At 42.6% G+C, this 16,341-nt stretch overlaps 1 protein-coding gene across 5 annotated transcripts in view; it reads right to left on the bottom strand.

The window, feature by feature from the left end:
• KAT2B (K(lysine) acetyltransferase 2B) overlaps positions 1 to 16,341 on the bottom strand; it is an 86,371-nt gene that overhangs the window by 56,869 nt on the left and 13,161 nt on the right. For all 5 annotated transcript variants that reach the window (XM_014537579.1, XM_014537580.1, XM_014537583.1 and 2 more), the window contains exon 2: positions 6,680 to 6,806. In XM_014537579.1, coding sequence (XP_014393065.1) covers positions 6,680 to 6,806 — 127 coding nt within the window. The remainder of the gene's footprint in view (positions 1 to 6,679; positions 6,807 to 16,341) is intronic.

The following is a 16,341-nucleotide window of genomic DNA, read 5'->3' as shown; positions in this document are numbered from 1 at the left end:
CAGGGAAAGAAGCTCAACAGGACTTCATGACCAGAGGAAAGTAGGGAAAAGCAACTTCTATCAAGCAGGACAAATATTATCAGTTTATCCCCTTCACTCCTGCTGTCCCAGACTCACAGGTCCCGACAACTCTGAAACCTGTGTGTGAAAGGCGGCATTAGAAAAACAGAGGACACCCAGCCAAGAGAAATACGCTGACTCAGGTGGCTGTGTCAGCGTGCTGGCTGAGCACCATGTCATTTGGCATCTGCACAGTATAATGTGTAAATGGGAGCTAGGGGGTGATTAAGTGGCGGAGGTCTATGCAAATGTGGTGAGGTCTATGCAAATGTGGGAAGGCCAAAGAAACTGTATTGGGTCAAATGACTTGCCTATGATCTAAATGTCTGAAATAGTCCATGAAAATAAAACTGGTAGTCCCTTCAGACTTCATACTACTCAAGAAACAAGTTCTAGTGTAGTTGTTAATGCTAGCTCTTTATTTTCCTTGGAAAGTTTCTACTGTAAATAAGCAGGTAAGCAGAGGTAACCATAGTAATAAACAATTGCCACTTTCCCCTACTGTAATGTTTAAATATATGCGTGTGTGTGTAATATGTACCTAGAATATATATTAAGTATAAATCAGAAAAAAAAACTGATGGCATTGAAAAATAATCAAGACCTTCTACATAAAACTGCAAAAAAAAAATATTACTAGTCAAATGTAATAATCAGTTTGTTCTGGCACAGTTCAGAACAATAGACCCAAAAATGTCAACAAACATTCCAATCGTGTTTTGATTACAATAGTGTTTCCTCTTTTCCTGGTCACAGAAGCAGGTTGCTATTTAAACAAGCAGGCTCAAAATCAGGAATTTTTATTGCTACTAATATAAGGAGAAATGTTTGGGCCAACTGAAGTGCTTTGTTAGAACCTTTTGTCAAAATTTTATAAATGAATTTGATTGTACTAATCCCAAAGATCAAATAATTTTTAAAAATGGACTAGAATATTCTAGGCCAGCACTATGCAATAAAAATATAATGTGAGCTATAGACATATTTTTAAGTTTAAAAAACAAGTGAAATTAATTTTAATAATAAATTTTATTAACATAATATCTCTAAAATATCACTTCAGTATGTAATCAATATTAATCAGATAGCTCACTTTTTTTCATAATAACCTTTCAAAATCTCCCATGTAGCCCTGGCTGGGTGGCTCCATTGGTTGGAGCATCATCTTGTACACCAAAAGGTTTTGGGCACATAACCCAGGCAGGGCACATGCCGAGATAGCAGGTTCAATCCCCTGGGCACATGCAAGAAGCAGCCAATCGATGTTTCTCTCTCACATAGATGTTTTCCTCTCTCTCCTTCCCTTCCTCTCTCTCTAAGGTCAGTAAAAGTATATCCTCGGGCCCTGGCCAGTGTGGCTCAGTTGTTTGAGCATTTTCCCATGCACCAAGAGATCACCAGTTCGATTCCAGATCAGGGCACATGCCAGGTTGCGGGCTCCATCCCCAGTAGGAGGAATGCAAGAGGCAGCTGATGGATGTTTCTCTCTGTTTCTCTCTCTCTCTCTAAAAAAAAAAAAAAAAAAAAAAAAAAAAAAAAGGTGATCAATAAAAATCTTTTAAAAAATTAAAAAAGCATATCCTTGGGTGAGGAAGGAAAAAAATCTTGCATGTATGCTACACTTACAGCACATCTCACATTGGAGTAGCTACATTTCAAGTGTTCATTAGCCCCATTTATCAAGAGGCTACAATATCAGACAGTATGTCTAGACTAACCATTTCATTATGTGGATAAAGATACCGAATTGCAAAGAGGTTAAGGGACTTGGTAAACTGCTGAGCCAGGCCTAGAATTCTTACTTCCTAACTCCCAGTTGAATGTTCTTTCCACGTGATCAGACTATTGTCAGTCCTGTGTTTCATACCCAGGAGACAATGACGAGTATCAAATTATAGCAGGCCAAAGATGCCTGGGATGGAAGTGACTGTCAGGAGACCACAGGAAACCAGAGCTCACTGTCAAAAGAACATGTACAGCTGAGCCAAGAGATGCCCAACAGCAAATCAATAGACTAGACATCATCTCAATCGATGAGCGTGAATGTTTTGTTTTGACAAGTCCAGCAGCATTACACATTGACACATGTACATTACTGGGGACTAAATTAACCATGCTCAGAATAGTGCCGGTGAAAACAGAACAGCATACACGAGGTATTTGAGAATTAAGGCTTGCATGATGCTTAAAAGAATTCCCTAGACCCCAACTTGTACTTTGTGGGTAATCATTGAGAAGTAATCTGCATGTAAGTGAAACAAGTCAGTCATAGAAAGACAAATACCACATGATTTCACTTATATGTGGTATCTACAGAACAATATAAACAAACAAACAAAACAGATACACATTTACTGATACACAGAACAGGAGAGGGGAGGGGGTTTGGGAGAGGGGAGGGGGTTTGAGGACTGGGTGGAAAAAAGGTGAAGGGATTGAGAAGGCCAAAGTTGTAGTTACAAAATAGTCACAGATATGTAAAGTATAGCACAGACAATATAGTCAATAATATTGTAATAACTATGTATGGTGCCAGATGGGTACTAGAAATATGGGGGGTGGGGGGGGGGGAATTTGTAAAGTCTATAAAAATAAATAAATGAATAAATAAAATATCCACCTTTAAAAAAAGAAGTAATTTGAATGAATAAGAAAAGATGTCTAGAACTTACTTAAAATACTCTGGCAATAAAAGAGGAAGGGGAAATGGCAAAAGTAAATAAGGTGATGGGTAGAAACTAGTTCATTAAACTGTTCTTTCTACTTCACATATGTGAAACTTTCATAATAAAAAGCTTCTAAAGGGGGAAAAGGGTTTTTCTATAGTCTTGATACTGTGCTTTCTACCTTTACATATGTTTGAAACTTTCCATAATAAAAAGTTTTTAAAAGGGAAGAGGTGGGTTGCAGGAAGCATAATCTCAGAAAAAGGTTTTCTACAGCCTTGATACTAAGATACAATGGCATTCTGGAAGTAACTCCAAGAGTACTTGAAAAGGTGTAGATATGTTGATTTTAAGAAAACAGACTGAAGTGGGGGAAAGAGGGAGAAAGGAAGAAGGGGAAAATATTTTGAAAGTATCTATATATATAAAAGCCAAGCAACCGGAACAACCAGAACAACTGGTCGCTATGACGTGCACTGCGGCAGCCAACCGGCCTGATCAGCACCCCCAACCTGTGGTCCCAGTGACCTGAACGCTGTAACAACTGGAACAACCAGTCGCTATGATGCCCACTACGGCCAGCAAAATGGCCCGATCAGGGGTGGGGCCAGCCGGCCAACCTCCCGCATCCCCTCCCCCCACTGGCCTGACCCCAATCAGTTCCCATCAGGGTGAGCCAGCCAGACCCCACCCATGCACGAATTCGTGCACTGGGCCTCTAGTCCATAATAACCCCAAAACCCTAAGCAAATCACTGTCAGAACTCAACATACATCCTTGCAGATCTTTTCCTGTTTATATATATTAAAATATGTCATATTTTCTAAGCTAATAAAATGAGATTATACACATGATGCTGTTGTTGAGTCAATATCCATGCATTTTGGAATGACACCCTGAGAGACAGGTATGTGGCAGGCACCACACCAATCAGATCCCCTTCTCTGGGGATCTGAATCCTGAACCAATACCCACAGGGATGGAAGCAGCCAGAACAGGATCATCCAGCAGGACAGAAGGCCCATAAATCGCTGCAGTTGATTAGATCCTCCACTGAAACCTAATTTCCCTTTGTTTTCAGCTTCTGAGAGCTCCGGGTACCTGTCTTACAAACACTGTTTTCTTATTTAAACTGCACAGAATTCATATCTGTTGTTTGAAGTGGAAGAAGGGCTCATAATAATACATTAATTTGCCAGGCACTGTTCTAAAATCTTTACATGTATTATCTCACTTAATCCTCAAACAATCTTATGCAGTAGATACCCCATTTCTACTGAACAGAGAAAACTGAGGTCCAGGCAGATTAAATAAAATGCTCCAAGTCACAACTATTGGTTGTACAGCCAGGATTTGAACTCGGGCTGGCTGACCCTCTAACTCCTAAATTATAAAACCTCCAATTAAGCTGCTTTATGACCTGCTTTTTTTTGGTTAAGAATATGTTAAGAATATCTTTCAATGTAGACAAATACATCTTTTTCTAAAGGCCACATTAAATTTCATAACATAGATTTTCCTAATTTAACCAATTATCTCCTACATTGGGAAGTTTAAGTTGTTTCCAGTTTTTTAATATCATGAATAAGTATATAATAACTGTCCTCTTGGTTAAACTTGAAGGTACATCTTAACTTACAAATAGGTCAAATTTTTGCAATGGATTTTTCAGATAAAGGGATCTACACCTTTTTTCCCCCATTCTATTATGTATTGTCAAATAATGATATTTGTTTTCAAAGCCTGATACGAAATATGAAAGGGAGCCCAGCCGGCATGGCTCAGTGATTGAGCATCGACCTATGAACCAGGAGGTCACAGTTTAATCCTCGGTCAGGGCACATGCCTGGGTTGTGGGCTCAATCCCCAGTGAGGGGCATGCAGGAGGCAGCCGATCGATGAGTCTCTCTCATCATTGATGTTTCCATCCCTTTCTCCCTCTCCCTTCCTCTCTGAAATCAATAAAAATATATATCAAAAAAAGAAATATGAAAGGGACAAAGTTGGCTTTTCTTTATAAAAGACTATTTCTGCCTTTGAGTATTCATGTGTGTTTACATACTCAGAGTAGAGACAATCTGCTCAGCTAAGAGGCTCTAAAAGAACCAAAAAGGAAGGAAAAAGACTCTGTTTTTCAATGTTAACTGGTGTAGGATAATCGAATTTTCCCAATCAATAGCAAACATAGTTCAAACCCAATGCGTAAGGAGCTCCTGAGCCCAGCTTCTTATTGCATCATGTTTTCTGAGGCAATTCTAAAGGGCACTCACTCAGGGATCAATTGTGAAAAAAGTTAGTGATAAGCAAAGTTGTTTCTGAAACTTCTGAAACCTTTCCTTTGCACTGGGCTGCTTCAAAAATCAGCACTTACATTATGTTAGACACCAGTTAAATCAACACAATGATGGAATTATTTGTGTGTTTACTTCTTTTGTGAGACCGACGTTCTCAGCTTCCTTTTTCAGAAGATTACTCCAGTACAGTAACTTCCTGGGAAGATCACGCTATCTACTGTTTTGCTCTGTGAGTACTGAGATACTCTCCAGCTGAGTACAAAATAAAACCTCAGACCACGCTGACCTTGAGGGCTGATGCTGTACCATTTCATGTCAGCTGGAAGCTTGTGAGAAAGATGATGTCCTAAAGAAGCCACCTGCTTATAAATGGTCAGGCGGAAAATGTCCCTTTAGTGAGAATACTCTGCCCAGTATGTCCTTGCAATAGTGGACAGTAAACTGGACATAAAGACATTCTTTGGGGCACTGGATAACTGAAGACAAAAACATAAGTATGATCTTCCAAGATCCTTTATGAACTGGAATTTTAATATCTAATAGGGAAAACTACCCATTAACTTTGATCTACTCAAACAAAATACGTTTTTTAAAAAAATATTTATCTTAAAACTATTTACAGGACAAGAACATATTAGCACAGTCCAGTTGAGTAACCCTGGCAGAATCTATCTTGCCATGGTGACAATGATTATCTCACAGGGACAGATAAAGTTGAAAGGGAAAACACGAGTAAACATTTACTGAACACAAGCCCTATGAAGAAAGAGCTACCAGATGAAGGAAACTACAGAATATGGAGATAAAATGAAGCATTTCCAGAAAGTCCAGGGAATCAGAAAATAATAACAACAAGAAGACAACAAATCAGCCCTAGCCAGTTTCGCTTAGTGGATAGAGCAGGGGTCCTCAAACAACGGCCCGCGGGCCACATGCGGCCGGCCGAAAACATTTATCCGGCCCGCCGGGTGTTTTTGCCACCGCTGCCTGTCCTGCTTAGCAGCCGACTCGTCCCGGGCCCGCAGTGCGCATGTGTGGAATGTCTGAGGGACAGTGAACTGGCCCCCTGTTTAAAAAGTTTGAGGACCCCTGGGATAGAGCGTCGGCCTGTGAACTGAAGGATCCTGGGTTTGATTCCGGTCAGGGGCACATGCCCGAGTTGTGGGCTCGATCCCCAGTGTGGGGCATGAAGGAGGCAACCGATCAATGATTCTCTCTCATCATTGATGTTTCTCTCTCTCTCTCCTTCTCCCTTCCTCTCTGAAATCAATGAAGTATATTAAAAAAAAAAAAAAAAAAAAAAGACAACAAACCAGTTGGTTGAGGTTTCAACCTAAGGGGTCAAAGACTCTCAGGTCCCCATCAGAATGAATCAGGACACATCACACATCACTCTACCTCGGTCGCCCATCGTTCATCTTATCTGGCGATAATCCCCAAGTCCAATGCAGCTCTTGAGGGGAGGGGGAAGAGGCAGCGCAAACAGTGCAGGGCTTGTCTCTCACTGAAGCCCTCCCCAGCAAATTCATGGGACTCAAGAGACTCTTTTGTTGTTGCCTCATACAGAGCAAGTTTGGTTAACCCACGGAATTCATGTAAGTTAGGCCTTTCTGGCAACAAGGACATCGGTCGAGTTTCCTGGAAGATTGAGGAACTCACCTAGGGCATGGCTACAACTCCGGCAGGAGTCTGTTAGGCTCACAATCTTCTGCTGCAGATCGGCTCTGGGGGGAGTGGGAGAACGGTCGGGGTTTTTCCAGCCAATGCATTTACAAGACTCCTCCGCCTAAAAAAGAGAATAGAGAGAAAATATTATGCTGCAGGCAGGAACAGACTGCAGAATAATACACACTGGCTCTGTGACACCTACCCTCTCCACTCCTGACTTTATAATTTTCTAAATATGCACAAGCAACAAAAAGAGAGAAAACACAAAGAGGGTGTCCGATTCAAGCATTTTGGGTTTTGTTGTTATTTTGTGGGTTTTCTGCTGGTTGGAATCTGAGTACCACAGCTCAGACAGCAAACCCCGACACTTAGTACCAATGCCCCAAGCAAATGCCCACGGAGTGGCCCATTCCAAGGGCGTCCATCCAAAAAGTTTCCCAAAGCGACAAGCCAGACTCCTGAGGTCCCTGAACACAGCTGGGACCCAGGCCATGGTGAGCCTTGCTGGCTCCAAGGCTCCAGCTGCAGGTCTGTCCCATGGGCCAGAAGAGAAACCCATGGGAATGAAATTAGCAATCTAAGGGACATGAAGACGGACACACCCAGCTGAAGCCACACTTGCAGGCTCTTCCAAGTCCTCTGTGGGCTCCTACCTTTAGAAATGGAGAGGGCCTCGTTATGTAGTCTGTGTCTATTATTTCTACCTGTGTCTATTTTCCAGGTCTCCTGTATAGAACACTCTTATTTTAGCAACACTTGCTAGAAACATTCCTTCACCTTTTCCACAAACTCTTCACACTTCCCTGCCTTCTTAGAGAACAGTGGATGTGATTTAGCCTTTTTGTGGTGACTTGGGTTATGAAGTGGAGGACAAGCATGGAAAGATATCAATTCTTTTCCATTACTCTACCAAGCTACCACATTGAGTACTTCCGGGGTCATAAGGATTGATAGGCTAGCATGCTTGCATTGAGTGATTCCAGCCATTTATAATTCTTCTACCCATTACCACTCCACTGCTCTCCCATTTACTTACTACTTCAATTCTGCGGTGGTTGGGAAACCAGGAAATGTTAGAGTAGCATGTAACATGTGCTGATTCATTCTGGGCAAGAGCCTTCTATGTACACTGTCCAATAGGGTAGCCACTAGCCACATAAGGCTACTGAGTACTTGAAATGTGGCTGGCCCAAACTGAAATGTACTGTAGATGTAAAATACATACCAGACTCAGAAGCCTAGTGCAAAGATGAAATAAAATACCTCAGTAATAATCTTCACATTAATTATATGTGGAAACATTGGTATTTTAGATACATGGCGTTAAGCAAAGATATTAAAGTTCATTTGACCCGTTTGTTTTCACTTCTTTAATGTGGCTACCGGAACACTTAAAATTACACATATGGTTCGCATTATACTTCTACTGGACAGCACTGGCCTGTAAAACAAATTGCATAGATGCTTGTGCTTGGGCTTTGTGTTAGATCTTTGTACCCTCAGAGGTCTTTTCTCCCTGCATTGGTTCCCCACCCCACCCCCTGCCGTGCACCAGGTTGCTGAAGTTAGCAGAAGTCTGACATGTAGAAAATTACAGAACGGCTGCTGCCTTGACCTCATACAGAAAGTTCTCCCAAAACAGGGACAGTTTCTGAAGTGTGTAGATGTGTGAAGCGTAAAAAGAATAAATAATTGGCAAGGCAAGAAGGGTCAAGGCGGAAGAAGGAAAATCCTTCCCAGTGGGCCCTGGGAATCTAGCCAGCCTAACCTGATTGCTTTTCACAGTTCATCACAGTGAACACAGAGAGGCAGGACCAAAAGGAGGACCTTACATCAGCAACCACAGCAGCACAACCTCTGATGCGCAATTCACCCTCTTTTGTTTGGCCAGGCATCAGGCAGGACCCGGCTGCTACCCCCATTGCTCGGTTACTAGGTTGAACTGGGCCTTGAGATTCTCTGCAAGGAGCCCTCCACCTCTTCTGCGACTGGAAGGATCTCAGCGGCCGTGTGCTTGAGGAAGACTCTCGTGTGAACTTACACCCCAGAAAGCAGCCCCACAATCTTTCTAGAAATAAAGGAAACCAGCCCCACCGTGGACCACTCCCTTCGTAATAGTGGAATAACTACTTCAAGGGCCTCCCAAAGTCTCCAGCGTTCCTGAGCAGCTGGTTTGATCTGAGTGCCCTTTCCAAAAGGCCTTTGGTTAGAGAAAGAAAAATGATGACAAAACAGCCCCAACCAATCAATTAAGTACAGCAGGTCAAACCTCAAAGGAAAACACTGTAATAGCCAGAGACTTTGAGTTTGGAGAACAGCACTCTAAGCCAAAGAACTCCTATGCATGTTGAGTTATGAGATATGAGACCAGTGCGACTCACCAGAAGCAGAGTGACTGAGGGGAAAGGTGGGGGGGAGGGGGGGGTAATAACGCCTTTGTGTTAGCATTTTCTAGGATTTTTGTGAAGAGGACAGAACATATGTAGTTTAAAATTCCTAAATTATCGCTATAAGCAAATATATGATAAATAAAATTACCCTTCCCTTTTTTATTTATGATATTTATCTTGAAAATTCAACCTAGCCCAGCTAGTGTCGCTCAGTGGTTGAGCTTCGACCTATGAACCAGGAGGTCATGGTTCAATTCCAGGTCAGGGCACATGCCCAGGTTGAGGGCTCAATCCCAAGTAGGGGGTATGCAGGAGGCAGCCGATCCGTGATTCTCTCTCATCATTGATGTTTCTATCTCTCTCTCCCTCTCCCTCTCCCTTTCCCTTCCTCTCTGAAATCAATAAAAATATATTCTTTAAAAAAATTATGTAGATTGGTACCACAGACTATTATGCCATCTTTATGGAGAATAAGGCTATTTGTACTGACATGGAAAATGTCTAAGTCTTTGTGAATGGCAGAAAAGCAAGCTATAGAACAATACATAGCATAAAGTAATTATGCTTTTTAAAAAATACATGAGTAAACAATTTAAATATATATGTATGTGGATATATAGAGGAACTAGATAGATACATACTTATGTGGGGGGCAAGACTGGGGTAGGGGAAGGGACATTCACATTGTACTATGTATTCTTCTCTATGATACTCATATTCACAGGCTGCTTGCTAATTTTCTTTAGCATTGATTCATCTGAAGAAAAAAATTCCGATGACAGTAACACAGCTCAGCATAAATCAGTTGGTGCGAGGGATGGTAGAAACCACATCCTTATCACAAACCACATTTAAGAATTTAAGGATCCAAAACATTTCTCCTTGTGGAGTTGCTTATAAAGCCTCTATCCCCTCACTGAGGTCCAAGCCAAAAAATGACAAGCTTACAATTCTTGGAGAGACAACACAGATTTTTTTAAAGATTTATAAATTTTAATTTCATTATTGCAACAGACTTACAGCAATCAGCCCAGAAAGAAATTTATGCCATTTCTTGTCTTAACTTGGCAGAGAATAATGGCGGCGTTCGTGGGGGCAGATGAATGGGTGGGTCACGAATCTCCTGGCAGGGAGACTTGTAATAATAAAGCCTTGTATTTCCCCTACTCAATATAAAAACATTACATCCCAAACATCAACCACACTTACTGATGTGTTTGATGAATTTTACCAACAATAAACACTTAGGCTTAAACATGTAACTGAATACTTTTCTTTCAAAACTGGCTAACTTTGCTTCCTCCACTGAGTCTTGGGATCCCGGTAGCTTTTACAAAGTAGATTTTTATTTGTTTTGTTCAGAACGATGGAGACTTTTCCCAAATGAATAGAAAATTCCCTAAAAACAAAGAGGAGGATGAGGGAGAGAAAGAGGAAAAGAGTGAGGGAGCAACCACAGGGCAAATACTGAGGAGTACAAAAGCTTTGTCAGACACACAGCACTCCAACTGTGTTGGCCAATACATGGCAGCCAGCCACATGTGGATACCAAGTCTTTGAAAGGTGGTAGGCCCAAGTTCAGATGTGCTGTAAGTGTAAAATACTGGATATCAAAGACTTAGAACCAAAAAAGGGGAATGCTAAAATATCTCATTAAAAATTCTTTTACAGCCCTAAGCCGGCTTGGCTCAGTGGATAGAGCGTCAGCCTGCAGACTGAAGGGTCCCAGGTTCGATTCCGGCCAAGGGCACATGCCTGGGTTGCGGGCACGATGCCCAGTAGGGGGCGGGCAGGAGGCAGCCGATCAATGATTCTATTTCATCATTGATGTTTCTCTCTCTTCCCTCTCCCTTCCTCTCTGAAATCAATAAAGAAATATATTTTTGTTAAAAAAATTCTTTTACAGTGATTACATGTTATAATGCTATTTTGGTATTGGGTTAAATAAAAGATGAAATTACTTAAATTTAACTGTTGGTTTTTCTCATTTTTTTAAATGTGTAGTGGGTTCAACAGTGTCCTCCAAAGTTCATGTCCATCTGGAACCTCAGGATGGGACCTGATTTGGAAACAGATAATCGGCTGCCTCCTGCATGCCCTCTACTGGGGATCGAGCCACAACCTGGGCATGTGCCCTTGACCAGAATCGAACCAGGACCCTTCAGTCTGCAGACCAGCGCTCTATCCACTCAGCCAAACTGACTAAGGTTACTTAGGGTTCTTGAGATGACATTATCCTGGATTTAGACTGGGCCCTAAAACCAGTAACTGATGTTTTTCTAAGAGAAAGGAGAGGGAGATTTGGACACCTCAAGTCACAGACACGCATGGAAGGCAGCCATGTGAGCAGAGGTGGAGACTGGAGCACTACATCTACGAGGAACAGCAAGGATGGCCAGGGCCACCAGACACTAGGAAAACACAAGGAAGGATTCTCCCCAGAGCCTTCAGGGGGAGCAGGCCCTGCTGACACCTTGACTTCAGACCGCTGGCCTCCAAATCTGTGAATAAAGGAACTTTCTGTTGCTTCATCCACCCTGTTTGTGACCATTTGTTATGGTGGCCCCAGAAAACTAATATATCTGGCTACTTGAAAATGTTGTTACATGTGGCTTATATTATATTCCTATTGGACACCACTGTACTAGATTTAGAAGGAATCCACGCCCCAAACCCAAGTCTTCACTACAGACCCCAACAACTTAGATACAAAACAGTCCCAACAGTTCTTAAGTGGTTCTAAGTGGTTAAAGATATTCCCCATTGAGATAGTTGAAAGTCCATGGGGCTTTGCTCACTTATTTTAGAATGTTTTTGGGTAGGATATGAAAAGTACTTCCTACAAGTGTACATATGTCATGCAAAGCTTCGAAACCCAAGTGCACAACATTTTTAATGCATGTGGGACTTATTGCCCAATTTACTAAAGAGGACACACTTAGTCTTTTAGAAAGCATTCGAACGTTATCCTTTAACTGCCAGCGAAGCATTTCCCACCAGATGTTCCATGTTGCTGCCACCATGCCCTTGGCCTTGGCCTTCCTATCTCCTGTCCATATGTTCAGGCCTGGCCACTGTTCTTTGAGATAAGAGGTCTCCCTTCAAAACACCTTTCCCATGTCTCTCCTTAATGAGGCAAGACAGCTGCTGTCTCAAGGAACTCCCAAGGGGAATGGCCTTGCTGTGTAACAAAGTACCAGCTGAAGGACGGCCTTTTAGGGAGTATGCTGCCAAGCCAATTACTGCAGCAGCTAGCACCCCGGGCACAAGGAGGGGAAGGCTGCCCTGATGACTTCACCTACTCCCAGAGCAAGTCCCTGTACACGTGGCAGAACCACACAAGAAAAGGCCACCACACTGCTTTCGATGGGGCTAGGATTCAAATGTTTATGCCACCACAGGATCCAGGGTGAGGGGTCCAGAGAATGCAAGAGACTCTGTCATAGCAGGCAGAAGCCAGGATGGATGGTGAGAAGGCGGCTAAACTGGATAAACAAGTGATCGTGAGCCAGATGACAGACAGGGGAGCAGGGCGCCTGCAGTTCACTCGGTGTGAATGATTAAGATGGGTGTGAAGATATTTGGGTAACATCCAGAACAAAAGAAAGACGGCCAAGCTGTCTAGTAAGATTCTGTCATGCTTAACATACTGGGAAGTCATTATTTACTGGAATACTTAAGTCGGTGACAGGGATGTCTCACAGCAAGAATACACCAACAGGAAATTTATGGGGTAGAACTGTGAGTTCAACATTTAGTAAGCAACTAAAATGAGAAATGCGCTTGAATATTTGTGTGAGGAAGGTATTAATTATTCCCATCATGCAGAAGACCTAAGATTTTGAGGATCTAAGAGACTTGCCTGAGCTTATTCAGTGCACCCTCCAGAAGCACTGAGTGCAGGCAGTTAATTGGGCCTGGGGTGGTGTATGGTCCTCACTCTGTTTTACTACCTCTCTGCTCCAGGCGGACAATGGCAGAATGCTTAAAAGTCAGGGACCAAAACAACAGTGAGATACAACTTCACACTGATGAATGATGTTGCTGTGGACATCTGTGTGTAATCACTGTGTGGATGCATGTTTTCATTTCTCTTGGGTTAGAAACTAGGAGTGGGTTTGCCAGGTCATGTGGTAAATTTACGTTTAACATTAAAATACATTTTATTTTAGTTGTAAAATACACATCGTGTCCAACCTGGAGCAGAGAGTTAGTGGAAACAACCTGACTGTCCATCAACGGGTGAATGCATAAACAAAATGTGGCCTATCCACATATTGGAATATCACTTGGCAATAAAAAAAAGAATGAAATGCTGATACATGCTACAATACAGCCGTGGGCAAACTACGGCCCGCAGGACGGACCCGCCCCGTTTAAAATAAATAAAACTAAAAAAAAAAGACCGTACCCTTTTATGTAATGATGTTTACTTTGAATTTATATTAGTTCACACAAACACTCCATCCATGCTTTTGTTCCGGCCCTCCAGTCCAGTTTAAGAACCCATTGTGGCCCTCGAGTCAAAAAGTTTGCCCACCCCTGTAGCTACAACGTGGATGAATCTCAAAAAACATTATGCTAAGTGTAAGAAGCCAGTCACAAAAGACCACATATTGTATAACTCCATTCATATGAATGTCCAGAAAAGGTCAATTTATAGAGATAGAAAGTAGATTAGCAGACTGGGGCTGGGCCACAAATGGGGTTGACCACAAATGAACACAAACATATTTTGGGGGTGATAGAAACTTTCTAAAGCTGGATTATTATAATTATACAACTTAGTCCATTTCTTAAAAACCACTTAAAATTGGAGAATTTTATGGCATAGAAATTATACCTTAGTGAAACTGTGTTTTAAAAAGGCAAGAACTGCCCAGCCGGGCATGGCTCAGTGGTTGAGCATCGACCTATGAACCAGGAGATCATGGTTCAGTTCCCAGTCAGGGCACATGCCCGGGTTTCGGGTTCAATCCCCAGTGGGGGATGTGCAGGAGGCAGCCGATCAATGATTCTCTCTCATCATTGATGTTTCTAACTCTCTCTCCCTTCCTTTCTGAAATCAATAAAAATATATTTTAAAAAATAAATAAATAAAAAGGCAAGAATTTCCCTAACTGGTCTGGCTCAGTGGATAGAGTGTCAGCCTGAGGACTGAAGGGTCCTGAGTTCGATTCTGGTCAAGGGCATGTACTTTGGTTGCAGGCTCAATCCCCAGTAGGGGGCATGCAGGAGGCAGCTGATCTATATGTCTCTCTCTCATCGATGTTTCTAACTCTCTATCCCTCTCCCTTCCCCTCTGTAAAAATCAATAAAAAATCAATAAAAAAAAAATAAAAAGGCAAGAATGGCAAGCAAGTGTATCAGCACTTCAAATATGGATCTTCTACCAAGTGGTCCCAAAGTGCATCCCAAAATTGAGGGTTAATTTCTCCTCACAAATTGAGCTTAATTAATCACATTTGAAAAAGAAAAGAAAAAAAGACCAGCTCTTAGGGGTCCTGTCTGCCCTTTTCTGATCTAAAAAAGTATTATAAGTTCCAGTGTCTAGGTGGCCATACCTCCGCTGTCAAAATTTGCCTGGGCCAGAGAGAAACAGTAAATAAGAGGCATAAGTGAGTCATAAAGTAGGTTGCCCTGTTTTTAAAATTAGTGGAGAGTTTGAAACAATTAGAACTTGCTAAGAATAAGGCCGTGTGGCTGGTGTTCCTTTTGGGCGCCCTCCCTCAACACCTTTGACTTGCTGACATCCAACTTTCTGGCATGTTCGCAAATTCACTCAAGCTCAGTTGAAATCTAACGTGGATTTCTGTACAGTGAATCGAGTTCCCCTCCTTGAACTGCAGTGTAAAATATAAGCTACAGCTCAGGGTGAGGGAGGGGAGACTAATAATTTCGGGAAATGACTAAAAGGGGGTGAGGAGTGAGACTGGGATGGGGAGGATTGGGGTAAGAGGGTTTACATTTTCATTTGCTACCACCATGAGTGAGCTGCCTGAATTTTCCTCTTAGTGGAGTGCATATATTACTTAGATAAAAATCTTTTAATCCTATGTTAAAAGCACACCACCACCTGGAGTCTGTCCTATGCAGTTGTGATCGCAATAAATTTTCTCTTTGCAAGTGAACTGCTTTGGAAGCAGTGTGAGTAAGGCTCTTGTGATTTGCAACCGTGCTTCTCGAACTTGAACCCACTCAGGAATGCCCTAGGAAATCTTGTGGAAATGCAGATTCCGGTTCAGCAGGTTCAGGGTGGGGCCTGAGATTCTGCATTTCTAACGAGTCTCCATGTGAGGAAACACTGTGAGGAGCAAAGATGTGAAGGGGAAGAAAATGGTCTGTCTGGTGGATGTGAGTATCAATACTGCTCCCCTCTCCCCACATTATCCCTCCATATCCTTCCATTGAAAGGGCTAAGTCAGCCTTTCCAGGACATAAACCCCATTTCTTTCTCCACTGGGTGACAATCCTTCCAGGTCACCCAGTTGTACATGGAAGGCCAGCAGACACCATCAAACTACGATTTAAAACTGGGGTTTTAGAAATCCGGGGACTTTTGGCACAAGTGAAAAGAAGAAAGTGGGAGTAGGGGAGGAGGTCTGACCTCGGGAGATCAGATATGCCTGGAATTGAAAGTGAAAACAGACTCCAAGGGAAGAAAAGATCACCCTTTTCTAATTCAGTAGCAGAGGCGTCTCTGAATAGCTTAATTACGAGTGCCATTTGGGTCTGGAAAGCCACAAGAAACAAAAATAATTGAACAGAGTGGTCAAGGATACAGAAAGAGAATGGAGGTGAAGAAATGACCTGGGGCAAAACAAACTGGGTAAAACACCCCATTTGAGAGCTTCCCCATGCTAAGATTAGTCCAACATCAAAGCTACAGAAAACCATGGGGACAGCCCTGCTTGGACGAAGTCCTAATGCCTAGGCTGGAGGTGAATAAGGAGCTGTCCTCTTTATGCTAAACTAGAGGACCGGTGCACAAAACTCGTGCACTGGGAGGGGAGGGGGGTCCCTTAGCCTGGCCTGCGCGCTCTTGCAGTCCGGGAGCCCTACCCCTGAGCTCACCAGCCATGATGAGCAGCACTCCCCCTGTGGGAGCGCACTGACCACCAGGGGGCAGCTCCTGTGTTGAGCATCTTCCCCCTGGTGGTCAGTGCGCATCATAGCGACCGGTCGTTCCACCATTCGGTCGATTTGCATATTAGCCTTTTATTATATAGTACTAGAGGCCCGGTGCACAAAAATTTGTGCACT

The sequence above is a fragment of the Myotis brandtii genome, unplaced genomic scaffold (genome assembly GCF_000412655.1).
Source record: "Myotis brandtii unplaced genomic scaffold, ASM41265v1 scaffold18, whole genome shotgun sequence".
In the NCBI taxonomy this organism is placed as follows: Eukaryota; Metazoa; Chordata; class Mammalia; order Chiroptera; family Vespertilionidae; genus Myotis; species Myotis brandtii.
Note: the sequence above shows the minus strand (reverse complement) of the source record. Positions and strands in the feature narration are given on the sequence as shown.